This window comes from Stenella coeruleoalba (assembly GCF_951394435.1).
Source record: "Stenella coeruleoalba genome assembly, chromosome: 17".
NCBI classification, from domain to species: Eukaryota; Metazoa; Chordata; class Mammalia; order Artiodactyla; family Delphinidae; genus Stenella; species Stenella coeruleoalba.
In genome coordinates, this window is record NC_137163.1 from 17,925,055 (window position 1) to 17,949,146 (window position 24,092).

Genomic DNA, 24,092 nt, shown 5'->3' on the forward strand with positions numbered 1-24,092 from the left:
GGGATAAACCCCACATGATCATGGTGTATGATCCTTTTAATGTGCTGTTGGATTCTGTTTGCTAATATTTTGTTGAGGATTTTTGCATCAGTGTTCATCAGTGATATTGGCCTGTAGTTTTTTTTTATGAAATCTTTGTCTGGTTTTGGTACTAGGGTGATGGTGGCCTCGTAGAATGAGTTTGGGAGTGTTCCTCCCTCTGCTATATATTTGGAAGAATTTGAGAAGGATAAGTGTTAGGTCTTCTGTAAATGTTTGATAGAATTCGCCTGTGAAGCTATCTGGTCCTGGGCTTTTGTTTGTTGGAAGACTTTTAATCACAGTTTCAATTTCAGTGCTTGTGATTGGTCTGTTCATATTTACTATTTCTTCCTAGTTCAGTCTCGGAAGGTTGTGCTTTTCTGAGAATTTGTCCATTTCTTCCAGGTTGTCCAGTTTATTGGCATATAGTTGCTTGTAGTAATCTCTCATGCTCCTTTGTATTTCTGCAATGTCAGTTGTTTCTTCTCCTTTTCCTTTTCTAATTCCGTTGATTTGAGTTTTCTGCTTTTTTTTCTTAATGAGTCTGGCTAATGGTTATCAATTTTGTTTATCTTCTCAAAGAACCAGCTTTTAGTTTTATTGATCTTTGCTATCATTTCCTTCATTTATTTTTCATTTATTTCTAATCTGATCTTTATGATTTCTTTACTTCTGCTAACTTTAGGGTTTTTCTGTTCTCCTTTCTCTAATTGCTTTACATGTAAGGTTAGGTTGTTTATTTGAGATGTTTCATGTTTCTTGTTCCTTGAGGTAGGATTGTATTGCTATAAACTTCCCTCTTAGAACTGTTTTTGCTGCATCCCATAGGTTTTGGTTCATCGTGTTTTCACTGTCCTTTGTCTAGGTATTTTTTGATTTCCTCTTTGATTTCTTCATCAATCTCTTGGTTATTTAGTAGCCTATTGATTAGCCTCCATGTGTTTGTATTTTTTACAGTTTTTTTTCCTGTTATTGATATCTAGTCTTATAGCGTTGTTGTTGGAAAAGATACTTGATACTATTTCAATTTTCTTAAAGTTACCAAGGCTTGATTTGTGAGCCAAGATATGATGTATCATGGAGAATGTTCCATGGCACTTGAGAAGAAAGTGTATTCTTTCTTGTTGTTTTGGGATGGAATGTCCTATAAATAACAGTTAAGTCCATCTTGTTTTATGTATCATTTAATGCTTTTGTTTTCTTATTTATTTTCATTTTGGATGATCTGTCCATTGGTGAAAATGAGGTGTTTAAGTCCCCTACTATTATTGCATTACTGTCAATTTCCCCTTTTATGGCTGTTAGCCTTTGCCTTAGGTATTGAGGGGTTCCTAGGTCGGGTGCATAAATATTTACAATTGTTTTATCTTCGTCTTGGATTGATCCCTTGATTATTACGTATTGTCCTTCTTTGTCTCTTGTAATAGCCTTTATTTTAAAGTCTATTTTGTCTGATATAAGAATTGCTACTCCAGCTTTCTTTTGATTTCCATGTGCATGGAATATCTTTTTCTGTCCCTTCACTTTCAGTCTGTATGTGTCCCTAGGTCGGAAGTGGGTCTCTTGTAGGCAGCATATATATAGGTATAGTTTTTGTATCCATTCAGCCAGTCCATGTCCTTTGGTTGAGCATTTAATCCATTTACGTTTAGGGTAATTATCAATATGTACGTTCCTATTACCATTTTCTTAATTGTTTTGGATTTGTTATTGTAGGTCTTTTCCTTCTCTTGTGTTTCCTTCCTAGAGAAGTTCCTTTAGTATTTGTTGTAAAGCTGTTTTGGTGGTGGTGAATTCTCTTAGCTTTTGCTTGTCTGTAAAGGTTTTAATTTCTCCGTCAAATCTGAATGAGATCCTTGCTCGGTAGAGTAATCTTGGTTGTAGGTTTTTCCCTTTCATCACTTTAAACATATCCGGCCACTCCCTTCTGGCTTGCAGACTTTCTGCCGAAAGGTCAGCTGTTAACCTTATGGGGATTCCCTTGTGTGTTACTTGTTGTTTTTCCCTTGCTGCTTTTAATATTTTTTCTTTGTATTTAATTTTTGATAGTTTGATTAATATGTGTCTTGGCATGTTTCTCCTTGGCTTTATCCTGTATGGGACTCTCTGTGCTTCCTGGACTTGATTGACTATTTCCTTTCCCATATTAGGGAAGTTTTCAACTATAATCTCTTCAAATATATTCTAAACCCCTTTCTTTTTCTCTTCTTCTTCTGGGACTCATATAATTTGAATGTTGGTGCGTTTAATTTTGTCCCAGAGGTCTCAGAGACTGTCCTCAATTCTTTTCATTTTTTTTTCTTTATTCTGCTCTGTGGTAGTTATTTCCACTATTTTACCTTCCAGGTCACTTATCTGTTTTTTTTTTTTTTTTTTTTTTTTTTTTGCGGTATGCGGGCCTCTCACTGCTGTGGCTTCTCCCGTTGTGGAGCACAGGCTCCGGACGCGCAGGCTCAGCGGCCATGGCTCAGGGGCCCAGCCGCTCCGCGGCATGTGGGATCTTCCTGGACCGGGGCACGAACCCATGTCCCCTGCATCGGCAGGCGGACTCTCAACCACTGCGCCACCAGGGAAGCCCACACTTATCTGTTTTTTTGCCTCAGTTATTCTGCTATAGATTCCTTCTAGAGAATTTTTAATTTCATTTTTTGTATTGTTCATCACTGTTTTTCTCTTTTAGTTCTTCTAGGCCCTTGTTAAATGTTTCATCTATTTTCTCCCTTCTATTTCCAAGATTTTGGATCATCTTTACTATTATTATTCTGAATTCTTTTTCAGGTAGACTGTCTATTTCCTCTTCAGTTATTTCATCTGGTGGGTTTCTACTTTGCTTCTTCATCTGCTGAATATTTCTTTGTCTTCTCATTATGTTTAACTTACTGTGTTTGGGATCCTTTTCGCAGGCTGCAGGTTCATAGTTCCCATTTTTTTGATGTCTGCCCCAGTGGGTGAGGTTTGTTCAGTGGCTAGTGTAGGCTTCCTGATGGAGGGGACTGGTGCCTGTGTCCTGGTGGGTGGGGCTGGATCTTGTCTTTCTGGGAGGCAGGACCTCGTCTGGTGGTGTGTTTTGGGGTAAACAAAACTCACATAGTAAAACCTTACTATGATTTTAGGCAGCCTCTCTGCTAATGTGTGGGGTTGTGTTCCTGTCTTTCTTGTTGATTGGCATGGGGCATCCAGCACTGAAGCTTGCTGGTCGTTGAGTGGAGCTGGGTCTTAGCGTTAAGACAGAGATCTCTGGGAGAGCTCTCGCCGATTGATATTACATGGGGCCAGGGGCTCTCTGATGGTCTAATGTCCTGAACTCGGCTCTCCCACCTCATAGGCTCAGGCCTGACACCAGGCCAGAGCACCAAGACCCTGTCAGCCACAAAGCTCAGAAGAAAAGGGAGAAAAAGAGAAAGAAAAAATAATAATAAATTAAAAATAATAATAATAATTTAAAAAGAAGAGGGCAACCAAACCAATAAACAAATCCACCAATGATAACAAGCGCTAAAAACTATACTAAGATAAACCTAGAAATCAGAAACAAATCAGCCGCAGACAGCAAACCCCAAGTCTACAGTTGCTCCCAATGTCTACTGCCTCAATTTTGGGATGATTTGTTGTCTATTCAGGTGTTCCAGAGATGCAGGGTACATTAAGTTGACTGTGGGGATTTAATCCACTGCTCCTGAGGCTGCTGGGAGAGATTTCCCTTTCTCTTCTTTGTTTGCATAGCTCCTGGGGTTCAGCTTTGGATTTGGACCCACCTCTGCATGTAGGTCATCTGAGGGCATCTGTTCCCACACAGACAGGAGGGGGTAAAACAGCGGCTGATTAGGGGGCTCTGGCTCACTCAGGCCAGGGTTGGGAGGGGTACAGAATGTGGGGCAAGCCTGCGGTGGCACAGGCCAGTGTAACGTTGCAAAAGCCTGAGGCGGGCTGTGTGTTATCCCGGGGAAGTTGCCCCTGGATCATGGGACCGGCAGTGGCGGGCTGCACAGGCTCCCAGGAGGAGAGCTGTGGATAGTGACCTGTGCTCGCACACAGGATTCTTGGTGGTGGCAGCAGCAGCTTTAGCATTTCATGCCCGGCTCTGTTGTCCGCGCTGATAACCACAGCTCGTGCCCATCTCTGGAGCTCGTTTAGGCAGTGCTCTGAAACCCCTCCCCTCGCACACCCTGAAACAATGGTCTCTTGCCTCTTTGGCAGGTCCAGACTTTTTCCCAGATGCCCTCCTGGCTAGCTGTGGTGCACTAGCCCCCTTCAAGCTGTGTTCACACAGCCAACCCCAGTCCTCTCCCTGCGCTCCGACTGAAGCCCAAGCCTCAGCTCCCAGCCCCGCCCACCCCGGCGGGTGAGCAGACAAGCTTCTCAGGCTGGTAAGTGTTGGTCGGCACAGATCCTCTGTGCGGGAATCTCTCCGCTTTGCCCCTTGCACCCCTGTTGCCGTGCTCTCCTCCGTGGCTCCAAAGCTTCCCCGCCACCCACCTCCCGTCTCCACCAGTGAAGGGGCTTCCTAGTGTGTGGAAATTTTTCCTCCTTCACAGCTGCCTCCCAGAGGGGCAGGTCCCATCCCTACTCTTTTGTGTCTGTTTTTTCTTTTTTCTTTTGCACTTCCCAGGTACATGGGGATTTTCTTGCTTTTTGGGAAGTCTGAGGTCTTCTGCAGCATTCAGTAGGTGTCCTGCAGGAGTTGTTCCACAGGTAAATGTATTTCTGATGTATTTGTGGGGAGGAAGGTGATCTCCTTGTCTTACTCCTCCACTATCTTGAAGGTCCCCCCAATAATGTGATTTTTACATCAACTATATGGAGTTGCTGTTGTGACTTCTCCAGGATAAAAACCATCTGAATTCATGGCACTATCTTAAAATGGTTCAGGGTGTGGATTCTGGGATCTGCAGGTGCAAATCCCAGCATGGTCTTCAACAAAATATGTGATCTCACTCAAGTCATTTAGCTTCTTTATGCTTTAGTTTTGTTATTTATAAAACCAAGATAATAAATGACTCTACTTCATAGAGTTATTGGGAGGTTTGAGTGAGTTACTAGCATTTAGAACAATGCCTGGTCTGTGGTAGTGCTATGTAAGTACTAACTATCTTTATATTTTGCTGAGATGAACAAATATGAAAGTTCAAGCAGCATTATGTGTAGGTCTAACATTTTTAAAGAAATCTAAACATCATCTGCTCTATCCATCATGGAAAATCCTGCTGGGAATTATTACAGCATATTTCTAGTTGATATCATTTCCACAGTGCGATATAATAAACAATAATTGACTTTAGTATCTTGCAATGGAAACATACTTGGTTGGCTGGGAAACCAGGGCATCTTTATGAAGTTGATAACAAGGATACACATTGAAGGTACCAGGCTCCATAGAAACCCCTTCCACCGATGAAAATTCCTTTTCAACCAAACCAAACATTTCCATCATCTTAAATCCTTAAAAAAAAAAAAAAGAAAGAAAGAAAGAAAAAGAAAAAAAACAGGGATAGAGAAAAAGAATAAACAGGCACTTTAGGATTTTAAATTTCAAAATTAGTCTATTAAGAATGAAAAAATCTGGACCCAAAATGGGAGTTATTTAATATATTTGTATTTGGAAAATTTGCGAAACTGCATACCTGCAAGATCAATGTCATCCTTATGCACCAGTGGGCAGGCTGGAAGACAAAACAAACAAGATAAAACCCTAATTCAGATATTTTCCAAACATATTCTTTCCTTGTCCTGAGAACAGGAAGCTAACAATCTTGACGGAAGTCAGTTGTGGAGGGAATCCACACCACATGTGGCTACAGCTTTCTGTGGATTTGTAAAGACTGAAACACTCTCACTTTTTGTTTTAAAACCAAAGGGTCCCAACTTCCTTCTCCTCTCCTGGGTCCATTAAAATCGATGGTGGTCACTTGATAGCATGTCTTGGGAGAAGTCCCACTTCTAATGTGTTACCCTGATGAGCAGGCTTAACACATTTTTGAAAACTATCTGCTATAGCTGTTTAAGAGAGTTGCTTTTAAATACAGACCCTCGTCTTTTTAGGGAAAGTCTTTATCAACCTAAAACCCTGAACCAAGGAGAGGTAAGGTTTACTTCCCATATGCTTGAAACCACAAAACTTAATGTCTGCATAACAAATAGCTTCTCCAAGTCAATTTTCTCCCTTCGGATCAGGATGGTACTCATTATTTAACTGGTATAAATATCCCAGCATTTAAGCAATGTAAGTGCAAATTCCAAAGAACTAACTTGCTGACGCGGTTTCACAGACAAAAGTAATCAATTCATCTTCAATTTTCTTAAAGGCGTCAAAGTCATCCACAAAGAAGACATGCCGGGCGCTGGGCTTACTGCCAATGCTAACCAACTCTGAGTAATCTGCATCAGCCACGCCGACTGCAAAAATGCTGTAGCCTGTGGTAAAAGGGGAACAGATTTCTGATGACTTTAAATCGCAGCAAACACAAATAATGCAATATGAGACACGTCCAAATATTTAAAACATGTTTATTTAGGAGGGCCAGTGGGGGTGGATAATTCACTCTTTACAGTTCTTCAGAATTCTGCATGCACATAATTTACTCTATGATAATTAACCCATCATCCTCTAAAGAAAGTTTCCACTTTATTTATTTATTTTTTTTCACAGTACGCGGGCCTCTCACTGTTGTGGCCTCTCCCGTTGCGGAGCACAGGCTCCGGATGCGCAGGCTCAGTGGCCACGGCTCACGGGCCCAGCCGCTCTGTGGCATGTGGGATCTTCCCCAACAGGGGCACGAACCTGTGTCCCCTGCATCGGCAGGCAGACTCTCAACCACTGCGCCACCAGGGAAGCCCCGAAAGTTTCCACTTTAAAGAAGCTCAAGAGAGTCAGTGTTTGAGACAAAATAGTTACCATTTGAGTAACATCTTTATTTTTGCATATTTTTAATAATGATTTTAGTATTTATGGGAAAAAGTGCAATTGAAACAAAAAAAGTTTTGGGTTTTTTTGGTTTTGTTTTGTTTCATTTTCAGAAGTAGAAACTGAGATATTACAGGCTTAGAAGCCTGAGGTGGGTCACAGTTCAATGCTTGGCAAATACATACTAAGCTAGTCTTTGCTCATACAGATCTTATAGAATGCAATCTTCACATTTTGTGTTCTCCATTTTACAAGTGAGGAGGCTGAGGCTGAGGAGTTTCTGTGATCAGTTTCCCTCCCCTGGTCCTTTTCATAGTATTGCACTTAATTTTCTTTCTTTTCCTTTTTTTTCTTTTTGACCACACAGCATGACAGGGATCAAACCTGTGCCCCCTGCAGTGGAAGCATGGAATCTTAAACAAATGGATCGCCAAGGAAGTCCTATAGTGCACTTAATTGATGGAGTTGCTTATATAGGGCATCCTGTATGTAACAAAAGTACTGGAGAAAATACAGCAAAATCATAGGTTTGTAACCTGGAAACTTTTAAAAATCACATTGTCCAGTTAATATTAAGAAAGATTTAGAAACACTTTAGTCATGCTGATGTAGCCTATAAATGTCTATACAGAAAACAAGGCTAACGGTATTATTGGTAGCCACTGTTGCTTATCTGTGTAAAACTTACCATCTGATTGCATCTCCCTGGAGATTTTGCTCACATCATCTTGTGATCTTCCATCAGTTATAACCACGATGACCTTCGGGATGCCTCTTCTGGTTCCTGACTCTGCAGTAAACAAGCTATCTCGGACATGCTTAATTGCTTTTCCTGAAACAAAGGAAGGCAACAATTCAATTTCATTTCCTCCCTTGCTAGAGATGGAAGAGTGGGAATGAAGTTCTTAAGTCAATGAAAAACCTATTTTTAAAAAAATCTATATTACTATGCTTCAAAAAGAAGTCATTTCAGTAATTAGTAATAATTATTTCGGGTCTTACCTGGGCTTCTTGTGGTCTTACCTGTTTTTGTATTTCCTCCTTTGTACGAGATATGTTTAATTGCATCAAGAACAGTCTCTTTGGTTTTGTAAGAGTTAAGTTTAAATTCTGTCCTGGGGTCATCAGTGAACTGGACCATTGCAACCTAGAGAGAGAAGGTGTGTTCATTTTTATGTATATTGTAGACTTCCTCTCTGCCAGAGAGCACACACTATAGAATGATTACAACTACAGTTTTTTTTTAAATTAATTAATTTATTTATATTTTTAATTTTTGGCTGTGTTGGGTCTTTGTTGCTGCATGCAGGCTTTCTCTAGTTGCGGTGAGCGGGGGCTTCTCTTTGTTATGGTGTGTGGGCTTCTCACTGCAGTGGCTTCTCTTATTGCGGAGCATGGGCTCTAGGCACGTGGGCTTCAGTTGTTGTGGCTTGAGGGCTCTAGAGCGCAGGCTCAGTAGTTGTGGCACACAGGCTTAGTTGCTCTGTGATACGTGGGATCTTCCCAGACCAGGGCTCAAACCCGTGTCTCCTGCATTGGCAGGTGGATTCTTAACCACTGCACCACCAGGAAGTCCTACAACTACAGTTTTAATTTCTTTTTTAACCCAGTCCACAATTTCCTTGGTTTAAACCATACAAGTTACATACCAAATCTGACGACGTCTTAACAAAGTACTTTTCAGGAAGTACTTTATTTTAAAAATCTCTCCCTAAAGCATGAAGACCTTTTGCCATCTCATTTGACAGATGGGAAAATGGCAGCCTAGATCTTCTAACTTGACAAAGTTCAGAGAAACAATTGAAGTTGGACTATTTCCAAGGATTTCTTTATGAAACAAACCTATGAAATAATTACTACTATTCTACCATTTTACAGATCAGGAAACTGAGGGATAGAAAGCCAAGTAATGTACCCAAGATTACCAGAGTAGCCACTGGCAGAACCAACAGCTGAAGCCAGGTAATTCTACTTTAAAATCTGTGTTCTGAATCACTGCAGTATAAACCATCCTGGCTTCATTTCCTACAATTTGCTTCTATTCCTGTGCAACTTTGGGGACATTTTAAATTTATTATATTTTTTGTTTGTTTTTCAGAATTATGAAAGGGCTTCTTTTTGGCTTTGTGAGCCTTCAATTTCTACCAGCCTATCAAGGTCTATTGCAAATGTCATCATCTTTAGGAAACCTCTATTCAAAACAAATTTCGCCCTCCCTGAAATGCCTGAGCATTTTATCTATTCTTCTCTTCTGGTTCCCCTTACATCCAAGTTTTCTCGGCCATTCTTCCAAGACATATTTTCAATCTGTTCACTTTAGTGCATCTCACTGCTACCACCCTAGCCCAGGCCTCCATCATCTCTGTGTTGGACCATGACACCAGCATCCCAGGTGGTCTCTCCACTTCCACTCTCACCTTTATTAGTACTCACACTCCACGAAGCAGTCAGAATGATCATTTTTAAAAAGTATATCAGGGGCTTCCCTGGTGGCGCAGTGGTTGAGAGTCTGCCTGCCGATGCAGGAGACACGGGTTCGTGCCCTGGTCTGGGAAGATCCCACATGCCGCGGAGCGGCTGGGCCCGTGAGCCATGGCCGCTGAGCCTGCGTGTCCGGAGCCTGTGCTCCGCAACGGGAGAGGCCACAACAGTGAGAGGCCCGCGTACCGCAAAAAAAAAAAAAAAAAAAAAAAAAAAAAAGCATATCAGATCTTCTCTCCTTAAAACTTCCCAGTGGCTTCCCAGTGTATTTAGGATGATACCCAACTTCTTCAGTGGGTCATAAGACTCAAGGTGATCTAGCTCTGTCTACTTCTTCCACCTCTTCTTCTCCCCCCAGCCCCCCCACATGCTCCTCCATTATATTCCAGCCCCAAGTTTTAGCACCTGAAGCCTCAAAACTCATTCTTGACTTAGGCCCTCTGCACTTACTACTTTCCCTGTCTGGAAATTCTACTTTCAAATCTTCTCAGCATCATTCACATCTCAGTTCAGACGCCACCTCCTCAAAGAAGACTCTGTGGATCACTCAGCTTAAAACAAACTTTGGTAAATTTAAATCTCAGGTCGAAAGCTCGCATCCCTACCTTGTGAATTTATTTGTTTGCCAATTTGTACCTGTCTCTCATCCTCCTCCTCTCCCTACCTTTAAGAATATGAGCGGGCTTCCCTGGTGGTGCAGTGGTTAAGAATCCGCCTGCCAATGCAGGGGACACAGGTTCGAGCCCTGGTCCAGGAAGATCCCACATGACGCGGAGCCCGTGCGCCACAACTACTGAGCCTGTGCTCTAGAGCCTGTGAGCCACAACTACTGAGCCCCCGTGCCTCAACTACTGAAGCCCGCATGCCTAGAGCCGGTACTCCACAACAAGAGAAGCCACTGCAATGAGAAGCCCGTGCACCACAACAAAGAGTAGCCCCCGCTCGACGCAACTAGAGAAAGCCCGCGCACAGCAACAAAGACCCAACTCAGCCAAAAATAAATAAATAAATAAATAAACAAAATATACTATCGTCTTGAGATTTAAAAAAAAAAAAAGAATATGAGCAACATGAAATTAGGGACATGTCTGTCATACCCATTATGACAGTACTGTACCTAACCAAAATAAGTTCTCAATAAATATTTGGTGAATGAATAAATTAGTTTTCTATGATCTACTTGTTCTGTAGTATTTTGTGATGATGACCTCTCTCTTTCAAGATTTTAACATCCTCGAGGGCAAAGAAAACATTGGATGTTCCTTTAGAGAGATACTCTATCCTAGTATATAGAAGACACATCTGCTGACATGGTCATTCTAACCTGTCTTAGTTTGCTGAACTCAAGCGCTTTTAAGGATTAGCCTCTTCTCAAGCTCTGCCACACACCAGTAAGCTGCTTCTAAACTCAGACTTGTCTATACTCTCATTTAGGGTTGGATCCAATCAGGATAGTTCTTTACCCATATTCCCTGACAAGTAGCCATAATAAGAGCTTGGAATAATTTTCTCATGCATAGAATGAATTAATGATTGATCTATCAGCCTTACTTGAGTTCCATCTGCACCTATCTTGTCCAGAGCTCCAACAGTGCTATACAGGAAGTTAATGATCTTATTGAAATTTTCATCACCAATACTCCAGGATCCATCCACCATAAACACCAGGTCGGCTTTGGCAGCTTTACATACTGGAGACCAAGAATTAATTTTGAATCAGGGAAAAGGGGAAAACACAGTAGTTATGACACCAACAAAGCAGATAATGGTTTCCCTCTGGTAGCTACAGCCCGAAGGAAAGATATACATCTTACTCCAACCTCTTGCTCATGACCATCATGGCTCTCCTACACCCAAGTTTCCTAGTCATGACAAAGAAGCTTCAATCAAATGTGTGGAATTAAAGAGAAAAAAATCTACCAATCTCAGCCCCAAAGAACAGAAATGGGAAGAATGAAAAGTGTAGAACTAAAGTGATTTAGAGACAGAAGCATCAGCAAACACTCTAGTGCCTACTGATTAGAAGGAAATCCAAGCTACCACTCTGTGCACCCTGCCCTCTGCTGATTGAATTAACAATGTGAGAGAGATTCAGCTTCTGGGAGGAAGGCATACCACACAACGGAAGCAGATTAATCTAAAACTTGATATGCATTTGGACGGAGGCCATAAGCAAACTTTAATTCCAGCCTTGCTCAGAAATCCTGTCTATGCCCTTCTGACACCCAGTGATGCATATCAAGAAATGCACATTATGCCAGCTCAGGGAAACTTTTATCAGCAGGTAATACTGATATCAATGTTGAAAAACAGGCAAAAATCACATTAACAAAAACCTATTCCACTGAAAGCATTTTTTAATAGTCTTGTATCACGTGCTGTTTCAGATTATCTATGCCTCTCTTGCCCTTCATTAGTGTAGACCACGGTGGTTAACTCTGTTTTATGATGAAACAAACAATTTAGTCTTTAATAATCTGAACCTTTTTATCTTAGGCCATTTGCACACAAATATTCTGTGAGCTAATGTACCTTTCACCTTTCTTTAGAAAAAAAAATTTACTTGACTTTTATTTTATTAAGTGGAACTTTATTCCCTTAAAGCTATTTACGATGTAAAATAAATCATCTCTGAGTTAGTACTCGAGGGACAATAAGGATTTGGTGAGGTTGTTCTCATGAGTTCCACGATGTATAACATTTTACATATTTATGGTTTGAATTTGAAGCTGAAGGGGACCACAAGATCTATAATTATAGCTTACAAAAGAAAACCGGGTGTTCTGTTTTCAAGGAAAGACAAAATCTAGATTAGGTTTTACCTTCGAAATGAGAGCAAAATCTATTTGGAAACATACTAAAATTGAACAACTTACTTAATACAACAAAGAAAAAAAAAGAATATACATCAAAATACAGGAAGGAATTACGCCTGGAATATGAAATTGTGTTTTTAATTTTCTTCTGTGTACTCTTTTCTGTTTCTTTTTAAACATCTTTATTGGAGTATAATTGCTTTACAATGGTGTGTTAGTTTCTGCTTTATAACAAAGTGAATCAGCTATACATATGAATATATCCCCATATCTCCTCCCCCTGGCATCTGCCTCCCACCCTCCCTATCCCACCCCTCTAGGTGGTCACAAAGCACCGAGCTGATCTCCCTGTGCTACGCGGCTGCTTCCCACTAGCTATCTATTATACATTTGGTAATATATATAAGTCCGTGCCACACTCTCACTTCATACCACCTTACCCTTCCCCCTCCCCATGTCCTCAAGGCCATTCTCTACGTCTGCGTCTTTATTCCTGTCTTGGGCCTAGGTTCTTCAGAACCAATTTTCTTTTTTTAGATTCCATATATATGGGTTAGCATACGATATTTATTCTTCTCTTTCTGACTTACTTAACTCTGTATGACAGACTCTAGGTCCATCCACCTCACTAAAAATAACTCAATTTCATTTCTTCTTAAGGCTGAGAAATATTCCATTGTATATATGTGCCACATCTTCTTTATACATTCATCTGCTGATGGACACTTAGGTTGCTTCCATGTCCTGGCTATTGTAAACAGAGCTGCAAAGAACATTGTGGTACATGAGGAAATTTGAATTATGGTTTTCTCAGGATATATGCCCAGTAGTGGGATTGCTGGGTCATATGGTAGTTCTACTTTTAGTTTTTTAAGGAATCTCCATACTGTTCTCCATAGTAGCTGTATCAATTTACATTCCCACCAACAGTGCAGGAGGGTTCCCTTTTCTCCACACCCTCTCCAGCATTTATTGTTTGTAGAGTTTTTGATGATGGCCATTCTGACTGGTGTCAGGTGATACCGCATTGTAGTTTTGATGTGCATTTCTCTAATGATTATTGATGTTGAGCATCCTTTCATGTGTTTGTTGGCAATCTGTATATCTTCTTTGAGAAATGTCTATTTAGGTCTTCTGCCCATTTTTGGATTGGGTTGTTTGTTTTTTTGATATTGAGCTGCATGAGCTGCTTGTAAATTTTGGAGATTAATCCTTTGTCTGATGATTCATTTGCAAATATTTTCTCCCATTCTGAGAGTTGTCTTTTCGTCTTGTTTATGGTTTCCTTTGCTGTGCAAAAGCTTTTAAGTTTCATTAGGTCCCATTTGTTTATTTTTGTTTTTATTTCCATTTCTCTAGGAGGTGGGTCAAAAAGAATCTTGCTGTGATTTACATCACAGAGTGTTCTGCCTTTGTTTTCTTCTAACAGTTTTATAGTGTTTGGCCTTATATTTAGGTCTTTAATCCACTGTGAGTTTATTTTTGTGTATGGTATTAGGGAGTCTTCTAACTTCATTGTTTTACATGTAGGTGTCCAGTTTTCTGAGCACCACTTACTGAAGAGGCTGTCTTTTCTCCATTGTATATTCTTGCCTCCTTTATCAAAAATAATGTGACCATATGTGCACGGGTTTATCTCTGGCCTTTCTATCCTGTTCCATTGATCTATATTTCTGTTTTTGGCCAGTACTGTACTGTCTTGATTACTGTAGCTTTGTAGTAGAGTCTGAAGTCTGGGAGCCTGATTCCTCCAACTCTGTTTTTCTTTCTCAAGATTGCTTTGGCTATTCGGGGTCTTTTGTGTTTCCGTACAAATTGTGAAATTTTTTGTTCTAGTTCTGTGAAAAATGCCACTGGTAGTTTGATAGGTATTGCATGCAATCTGTAGATTGCTTTGGGTAGTAGAGGCATTTTTACAATGTTGATTCTTCCAGTCCAAGAACATGGTATATCTCTCTATCCGTTTGTACCATCTTTAATTTCTTTCATCAGTGTCTTATAGTTTTCTACATACAGGTTTTTGTCTCCTTGGGTAGGTTTATTCCTAGGTATTTTATTCTTTTTGTTGCAGTGGTAAATGGGAGTGTTTCCTTAATTTCTCTTTCAGATTTTTCATCATTAGTGTATAGGAATGCAAGAGATTTCTGTGCATTAATTTTGTATCCTGCTACTTTACCAAATTCATTGATTAGCTCTGGTAGTTTTCTGGTAGCAGCTTTAGGATTCTCTATGTATAGCATCATGTCATCTGCAAACAGCGGCAGCTTTACTTCTTCTTTTCTGATTTGGATTCCTTTTATTTCTTTTTCTTCTCTGATTGCTGTGACTCAAACTTCCAAAAATATGTTGAATAATAGTGGAGAGGGTGGACAACCTTGTCTTGTTCCTGATCTTAGAGGAAATGGTTTCAGTTTTTCACCACTGAGGACAATGTTGGCTGTGGGTTTGTCATATACGGCCTTTATTATGTTGAGGTAAGCTCCCGCTATGCCTACTTTCTGGAGGGTTTTTATCATAAATGGGAGTTGAATTTTGATGAAAGCTTTTTCTGCATCTACTGAGATGATCATATGGTTTCTCTCCTTTAATTTGTTAATATGGTTTATCACATTGATTGATTTCCTTATATTGAAGAGTTCCTGCATTCCTGGATTAAACCCCACTTGATCATGGTGTATGTGCTGTTGGATTCTGTTTGCTAGTATTTTGCTGAGGATTTTTGCAGCTATGTTCATCAGTGATATTGGCCTGTAGTTTTCTTTCTTTGTGACATCTTTGTCTGGTTTTGGCATCAGGGTGATGGTGCCCTTGTCGAATGAGTTTGGAAATGCTCTTCCCTCTGCTATATTTTGGAAGAGATTGGGAAGGATAGGTGATAGCTCTTCTCTAAATGTTTGATAGAATTCGCCTATGAAGCCATCTGGTCCTGGGCTTTTGTTTGTTGGAAGATTTTTAATCACAGTTTCAATTTCACTGCTTGTGATTGCTCTGTTTATATTTTCTATTTCTTCCTGGTTCAGTGTCAGAAGGTTCTGCTTTTCTGAGAATTTTCCATTTCTTCCAGGTTGTCCATTTTATTGGCATAGAGTTGTTTATAGTAATCTCTCATGATCCTTTGTACTTCTGCAGTGTCAGTTGTTACTTCTCCGTTTTCATTTGTAATTCTGTTGATTTGAGTCTTCTCCCTTTTTTTCTTGATGAGTCTGGCTAATGGTTTATCAATTTTGTTTATCTTCTCAAAAAAACAGCTTTTAGTTTTATTGATCTTTGCTATTGTTTCCTTCATTTCTTTTTCATTTATTTCTGATCTGATCTTTATGATTTCTCTCCTTCTGCTAACTTTGGGGGTTTTTTGTTCTTCTTTCTCTAACTGCTTTACTTGTAAGGTTAGGTTGTTTATTTGAGATGTTTCTTGAGGTAGGATTTTATTGCTGTAAACTTACCTCAGAACTATTTTGCGGCATCCCATAGGTTTTGGGGTGTCGTGATTTCATTGTCCTTTGTTTCTAGGTGTTTTTTTTATTTCTTGTTTGATTTCTTCAGTGATCTCTTGCTTATTCAGTAGTGTATTGTTTAGCCTCCATGTGTTTGTATTTTTAACAGATTATTTTCCTGTAATTGATACCTAGCCTCACAGCATTGTGGTCAGAAAAGATACTTGATATGATTTCAAGTTTCTTAAATTTACCAAGGCTTGATTTGTGACCCAAGATATGATCTATCATGGAGAATGTTCCATGAGCACTTGAGAAGAAAGTGTATTCTGTTGTTTTGGGATGGAATGTGAGAATGGAATATCCTATAAATATCAGTTAAGTCCATCTTGTTTTATGTATCATTTAATGCTTCTGTTTCCTTATTTATTTTCATTTTGGATTATCTGTCCATTGGTGAAAGTGGGGTGTTTAAGTCCCCTACTATTATTGTTACTGTCAATTTCCCCTTTTACGGCGGTTAGCATTTGCCTTATGTATTGAGGTGATCCTGTGTTGGGTGCATAAATACTTACTATTGTTTTATTTTCGACTTGGATTGATCCCTTGATCATTATGTATTTTCCTCCCTTTTCTCTTGTAATAGTCTTTTTTTAAAAGTCTATTTTGTCTGATATGAGAATTGTCACTCCAGCTTTCTCTTGATTCCCATTTGCATGGAACATCTTTTTCCATCCCCTCACTTTCAGTCTGTATGTGTCCCTAGGTCTGAGGTGGCTCTCTTGTAGACAGATATACAGGTCTTGTTTGTGTTTCTATTCAGCCAGTCTATGTCTTGTGGTTGGAGCATTTAATCCATCTATGTTTAAGGTAATTATTGATATGTATATTCGTATTACCATTTTCTTAATTGTTTTGGGTTTGTTTTTGTAGGTCTTTTCCTTCTCTTGTGTTTCCTGCCTAGAGAAGTTCCTTTAGCATTTGTAGTAAAGCTGGTTTGGTGGTGCTGAATTATCTTAGCTTTTGCTTATCTGTAAAGGTTTTAATTTCTCCGTTGAATCTGAATGAGATCCTTGCTGGGTAGAGTAATCTTGGCTGTAGGTTTTTCCCTTTCATCACTTTAAATATCTCCTGCCATTCCCTCTGGCTTGCAGAGTTTCTGCTGAAATATTAGCCGTTAACCTTATAGGGATTCCCTTGTATGTTACTTGTTGTTTTTCCCTTGCTGCTTTTAATATTTTTTCTTTGTATTTAATTTTTTATAGTTTGATTAATATGTGTCTTAGCATGTTTCTTCTTGGATTTATCCTGTATGGGACTCTCTGTGCTTCCTGGACTTGATTAACTATTTCCTTTCCCATATTAGGGAAGTTTTGAACTATAGTCTCTTCAAATATTTTCTCAGTCCCTTTCTGTTCTCTTCTTCTTCTGGGACCCCTATAATTCGAATGTTGGTGTGTTTAATTTTGTCCCAGAGGTCTCTGAGATTGTCCTCAGTTCTTTTCATTCTTTTTTCTTTATTCTGCTCTGCAGTAGTTATTTCCACTATTTTATCTTTCAGGTCACTTATCCGTTCTTCTGCCTCAGTTATTCTGTTATTGATCCCTTCTAGAGAATTTTTAATTTCATTTATTGTGTTGTTCATCATTGTTTGTTTTCTCTTTAGTTCTTGTAGGTCCTTGTGAAATGTTTCTTGTATTTTCTCTATTCTATTTCCAAGATTTTGGATCATCTTTACTATCATTGTTCTGAATTCTTTTTCAGGTAGACTCTATTTTCTCTTCATTTATTAGGTCTGGTGGGTTTTTACCTGCTCCTTCATCTGCTGTTAGTTTTTCCATCTTCTCATTTTGCTTAACTTACTGTGTTTGGGGTCTCCTTTTCTCAGGCTGTAGGTTCGTAGTTCCCATTGTTTTTGCTGTCTGTCCCCAGTGGTTAAAGTTGGTTCAGTGGGTTCTGTAGGCTTCCTGGTGGAGGGGACTAGTGCCTGTGTTCTGGTGGATGAGGTTGGATCTTGTTTTTCTGTTGGGCAGGTCCACGTCTGGTGGTGTGTTTTGGCATGTCTGTGGCCTTATTATGATTTTAGGCAGCCTCTCTGCTAATGGGTGGGGTTGTGTTCCTGTTTTGCTAGTTGTTTGCATAGGGTGTCCAGAATTGTAGCTTGCTGTCCGTTGAAGGGAGCTGGGTCTTAGTGTTGAGGTGGAGATCTCTGGGAGAGCTTTCTCCATTTGATATTATGTGGAGTTGGGAGGTCTCTGGTGGATCAATGTCCTCCACTCAGGTTTCCTACCTCAGAGGCACAGGCTTGACACCTGGCCAGAGCATCAAGATCCTGTCAGCCACACGGCTCAGAAGAAAAGGGAGAAAAAAACAATAAAATAAAATAAAATAAAGTTACTTAAATAAAAATCAAAAAGTATTAAACAAAAAAGAAAGAAGCGAGCAACCAAACCAAAAAACAAATCCACCAATGACAACAAGTGCTAAAAAGTATACTAAAAAACAAAACAAACAAAACAAAAAAACCAGACAAAACCCTAGGACAAATGGTATAAGCAATGCTATACAGACAAAATCACAGAAAGAAGTATACACATACACACTCACAAAAAGGGAAAAAGGAAAAAATATATACTTATTGTTTTTAAAAAAAAAGGAAGAGAGCTACCAAATCAATAAAAAAAAATCTACCAGAGATAATAAACTCTAAATATAAACCAAAGTTAAACAGAAAACTAGAAACAAATTAGATGCAGAAAGCAAACCCCAAGTCTACAGTTGCTCCCATAGTTCACCGCTGCAATTTTGGGATGACTCATTGACTATTCAGGTATTCCAGAGACGCAGAGTACATCAAGTTCATCGTGGAGATTTAATCTGTTGCTCCTGAGGCTGCTGGGAGAGATTTCCCTTTCTCTTCTTTGTTTGCACAGCTCCCAGTGTTCAGCTTTGGATTTGGCCCCACTTCTGTGTGTAGGTCTCCTGAGGGCGTCTGTTCCCTTTTGGGAAATCTGGGAACAGATTTCCCAGATTTCTGGGAATCTGGGAGGCCTTCTGCCAGCATTCAGTAGGTGTTCTGTAGGAGTTGTTCCACATGTAGATGTATTTCTGATGTATTTGTGGGGAGGAAGTTGATCTCCACATCTTATTCCTCTGCCATCTTGAAGGTCTGTCTTCATAAGTCCCACTTTGTAGGAGCACCACTTTTCTCCAATTCTATAAAATCTTCAACAGTGATGAAAATATAGTCCACTCCAGGAACCTCACCCTCCTTATGTGGCCCTGTGGTGCCTAGAGCTCTGTTCAAAGGAAGCAGAGAAGCCACACGTCTTCTCCCACATTTCCATGGTCCTCATCAGTGTCTTCTCAAACCACCTGTACTGATCCAACCCATTCTCAGATCATAGAATTCTCTTGATAGAAGTAGTCCCCACTGAGCTTTGATTTTTTTCAGCCTGGATGTCCAGAATTTTTTTCTTTAAGCCAGACACAGTAACACAAAACTGCCACTGAGGTTTTTTTTTTTCCCCTCCTCTCCAATATGAAGCGTGCAGCACTTCTCTCTCTCTCTCCCTCTCTCTCTCTTTCTCTCCCCTGCTCTCTCCCTCTCCCCTCTCTGGCTTACACTCTCTCCCTCGGTTTCTCTTTCCTCAACCCCCACCAGCAATCTCATTCTCTTTTCTGTTTCTTAATGTTTGTTTAATAAATACTCAATATCACTTGAATAATAAAAATTTACAAGCTTTTAAATTAAATACAGCCAGAACAAATAGAAACTAAGATGAATAATGCATTAAAGTTGCAGAAGCCCCACTCTCTAAAACCATCATGATGAAAACTACAGGAAAAATGTTCCTACATTGTCAATCCTCACCCTCATAGACCCTTCCAAATCACATGCCTCCCATGAGCATTCATGAATGTTGACTGCATGATACTCATGTTCTGCTATAAATAAAAATATTCTGACTTCAGAGAGCCCTGTAATATCTGTATCAGAAATGTCTGATAAATTCATCAATTAGGATTCTGTTTCCAGTTCCAATAGTGAAAGTCATCATAAATAGTTAGACTAGCAAAAGCTAGATATGAAGATGGAAGAAGAAAGAGTCTGGCATTCCAGGTAGAACCAATAGCATTAAAAGATGCAGGATAGCATAAGGCATGTATGCAGAACCCGGAGTTATACAATTGTGCTGTTAACTAATATAGTCTGGGACATGATACCACAACATAGGTTGATCATTGAAGACTTTGCCTGGTATGCTAGGAAGGATGTTGAGCTTTATTTTTGTACAGTTTCTCATTACCTCTTTGTTTCCTTGATCCTTACACTCTCCAGCATCAGACCCCTCTGACTATGCTCCTGTCCCTTGCAGGACATTTGGTCCTGTCCAAAACGTTGATAAGACATTTGGTCTACACCAACAGGTTCTTGAAATTTGATCCTATCCAAAATGTTACGAGCATATTTGGCCCATGCCAAATTGTTTTGGACAGGACCAAATATTAAGGAACTTTTGGCATGGACCATATGTCTGCTAACACTCTGAAAGGTGGGAACAACTTATTTTTCATTGTATCTCTGGTACGTAATAGGTACTTTAAAATGCATGGTAAATGGAAGAAGTCTTCCAAAACAACCTTCCAACTATGTGTTCTAGCTTTATCTTCTCCTGCCCTAATCCCTCCTCCCCATTTCACCAAGGTTATCTTTCTTAAACATAGATTTCTGCAGGTCACCCTCCCTTCATAAAACTCCTCATGGCATACCATGTCCTGTAGGATAAAGCACAGCCTCCTTATTCAGGCACACAAACCACTTCATAACTCTATCTTCACCTTTCTCTATGGGTCACACTAAAGTGCTTATGGTTCCCCAAACACATTACGTGCTTAGATCACTCCATGACTTCGAGTGCTTGTCTCTCCATTATTTACTTGTAAAACTCATTCTTCAAAATGTAAATCTAATTCCTCCTCCTCCTTTACAGGTAATTAACCTGCAGCAGCATTAACTCTTCTCATTTCTGGGCTACCATAGTATAATCTCCACTTTTTAACTCATTTCCTTGGCTGGTAATGACCTAGGCAACTACCTATCTCTCTTGTAATACTGAAAATAAGCAGAGAGCAGTAATCATAGATTGTTATTGTATTCCAAGTACCTGGCATAAGAGCTTTGAGAATGAATAGTAGGGTTAATAAATGTTCATTAATGGAATAAAAAAATTAATGATCACTACTGTGTTTGAAAGGTTTTTAGAAAGTTACCTTAATGGCTCAAGTAAGAGGTGATGAGAAACTCTTGTGATGAAGATAGAAAGAAACAACTGGGAGAGACATTTGGAGGTAAGTTGGAACACTGCTACCCTTGTCTACAGAATTATAAACTACATTCTCACTCATAAATTATGTAACTACTCTTCCTTGGTAAACATGTACTACTCTATTTTTGATGAAATAAATATGAAGAAATTCTGTTAGAAAATTTATTCTGTGTGTACAGAGTCTATATTAGATGATTTTCTGTTGAATATATTTGACATATACACTGCATAAAGTTAAAGTGTACAACATATTAAGTTGATACATTTATATACTGTAATATTGTTGATATAGTGACATTTAGCATCTCTATCGCATCACATAATTATAGTAAAATATTGCTGCCTCTATTCGTTACACTGCATATTAGATCTCTGTGTCTTATTTACTACTCATTGCAAAGTTGTACCCCATAAGGGTTTGATAAGCATTTGTATTAAGGAGAAAATATCTTCCATTAATACCTTGGTTTTTAAATGAACAAGCAAACAATACCAACAGAAATCCAAAACCTAAAATCACATCATGATTGTATAATTCTTTTACCTTCTTTTGCTGGTGGAATAGTTGGAGGAAAAGTAGGTGGCCGAGTAGGAAGTGATTCTGTAAAGGAGAGGGAGAAACAACATCAATTAAGCATCTCATCTGTGGTGAAGAGAGGGAGGTCACGGAGTCATAATTCTTCAGGGGACTCAGTGATTTTGACAACTGTCTTCTTTGAGAATTTAGTGAATTTAGTACCCACTACAAATCAGCCAAAGCCTGTGCAAACTGGTTCCAACCATCCCCTCAACATCAGACTGAAGGCTTGAAATGTCATTTTGCCACAATTCAGTTTACCCAGTGGGAGTCAATGCAATCAAACTGTCAACTACAAAGTGGTTTTAATGCTGATTTAAGGCTGAAACCCTGCCAACCTATTTCAGATTAGTCTCTGGTTGCTTTCACACATATAATAAACTTTATTTCCATTCTGCCTAAGGATTGACCATCAATCCATGTTCAATAGCACTTTCTCCCTTTTGACCCTGCATCCCCAGGATGTGGTCGCCAAGGGAGTCTGATTTACTCTCTACTACATTCAGACCGTGTCTGGGAAACTTTCAGTTTTGAGATCAAAATGGCAGGACCTTGGGAGGCTATGGTGTGTCCTGATCAGTTTAACCTGGATGATGAGGGATGAGAAATCTGTGTAATACGTGGAGGTGTGGTTTGGTTAAAGGTCACAGATATAGTCACATCAGAGCAGTGACTTTCTTACCAATTCACATGTTAAAGCACCAGGAAGCTATGGCGTCATTAGGTAAACATCCTAATATTATTTTTTTATATTATTTTTTTTATTCTTATTTGACGCTAAAGACTTAAGAAAAATTGAGAAAATTATTTTTATTATTCCAGTTTAATATGAGGGAAAACCCTCAACGAATCATAGTCATTCACACAGACGAATGTCTAGCCTCTGCAGACAGTAAGCGCCAACTAGCTGGAAGGATTTGAGCTCAAGCAGACTGTTTGCTGGGAATGTTGTAAAAGGAATTCCTTCACTGCCAGGAAGGTTGGAAGAGACAAATTTTAAGGTCTCTTCCAATTCTAGGAGCCAATAAAATAATATTATTTGAGTAAAGTGATTCAACATTTAAAGGAATGAGGTATATTACTGATATGGAAAAATGGAAAAGCGTTTGAGATTAATCCTTACGTGAAATGAAGCAGAAAACCATGGTATGATCCCATCTGTGAAAAAATCCTATTTAACTGATAAATATAATATTGATTTATCTATACACGTCTATATGGTTACACACACACACACACACACACACACACACACACACACACACACACACACACAAACAGGTAACAGGTAGAATTTCTTGAAGGAGACCAAGCTGGTACAAATGGGTATTTCTGGGAAGAAAGAATGAGGAAAGAGGGAAGGTGACAACACAATATATACCTTCTGTTGCATTATTACAGATATAGAATATCACTTTTTTTTTTAAAGGCAATTTTTTGGAAACTAAAAAGTTTCAAAAGTAAAAACATTTCAGACATTTTAATATTAAAACTAGGACTGCAAAACTTTTTTGAAAGCACCATAAAATCCTTCTAGAGTCAGATGTATTTATCTTAAAATTTGTGGAAGCATTGGGTCATCTTTACAATGGTGCATTTTCTTTAATGTGAAAAACTGAGACATATCCTAACTTTAGTCAATAAATCAAGAACAAAATCAGTGAGTGGTTCTGGAAGCCAGATCAATATGTTTGGTCAGAACATCTGGCCTAAGAGTCTCTTGGGTAAGAAGAACCACAGTGAACTGGGAACATGTGTTTATATTCTGTGTGGCACACAGATGGTCCCTGTGTTCAAGTCTGTGAGAAGCTGTCACATAGAAGAGGGAACAGTCTCAATCTGCATTTGCTTCAGAAGGTTGAACTACAGCCAGTGGGTAGAAGCTATAAGATGACACATGTCCCCAACAGAAGGAAAACATTTACACCAAACACAGCTTTCCAAAATAACCCTGGACTGGTAGTTAACAGTTGTGAGGTTAAGGTTAGGGGAATTTGAAGGAGACCACAGTCCCCAAACTCAAACAGTTTTAGAGGTCAGGCAAGTAATGAGTGGGAGCAAAGAACACAGCCTAAACATTAAGGAATAACAAACTTAAGAGCACATAACGCTGTCTAAAAGAGACAGCAGTTACTGAGTTTCTGTAGATTTAGCAGCATGAGGATTTGTGTGCCCTGTCTTGTCAGATCTTTCGAATTTTCAAGAATACTTTAAAACTTAAAAAAAAAATAGCCCAGAGAAAAACATAGCTGACAGTGAGATCTAACCCCATGGCCATCAGTTTGTGACTTCCAGGAAGACAGCAACGGTGATAACAAAAGTACTTGTTCAATAAGATACAGGTTGAGAAGTTCCTCAGCAGGCTCTTTTCATTGGATCTTTACCACCACCAAAGGAGGTAAGAGAGTAGGTATTTAATTTTATTGGTAAGCAAAAAGCAGCTCAGAGATGTTAAACTGCCCAAGGCCACAATGCTAAAAAGGACCCCAACCAAGCCTATTGGACTCTAAATCTCATGCACTACCAGGCCTC

General features: G+C 39.4%; 1 protein-coding gene across 6 annotated transcripts in view; it reads right to left on the reverse strand.

Moving 5' to 3' along the window:
* The window catches only part of COL14A1 (collagen type XIV alpha 1 chain), a 249,516-nt gene that overhangs the window by 85,355 nt on the left and 140,069 nt on the right, over positions 1-24,092 (reverse strand). For all 6 annotated transcript variants that reach the window (XM_079902459.1, XM_079902463.1, XM_079902460.1 and 3 more), the window contains 7 exons: positions 21,528-21,584; positions 10,955-11,094; positions 7,946-8,069; positions 7,611-7,754; positions 6,268-6,432; positions 5,643-5,681; positions 5,322-5,460 (listed from right to left, as the gene is read on the reverse strand). In XM_079902459.1, coding sequence (XP_079758585.1) covers positions 5,322-5,460; positions 5,643-5,681; positions 6,268-6,432; positions 7,611-7,754; positions 7,946-8,069; positions 10,955-11,094; positions 21,528-21,584 — 808 coding nt within the window. The remainder of the gene's footprint in view (positions 1-5,321; positions 5,461-5,642; positions 5,682-6,267; positions 6,433-7,610; positions 7,755-7,945; positions 8,070-10,954; positions 11,095-21,527; positions 21,585-24,092) is intronic.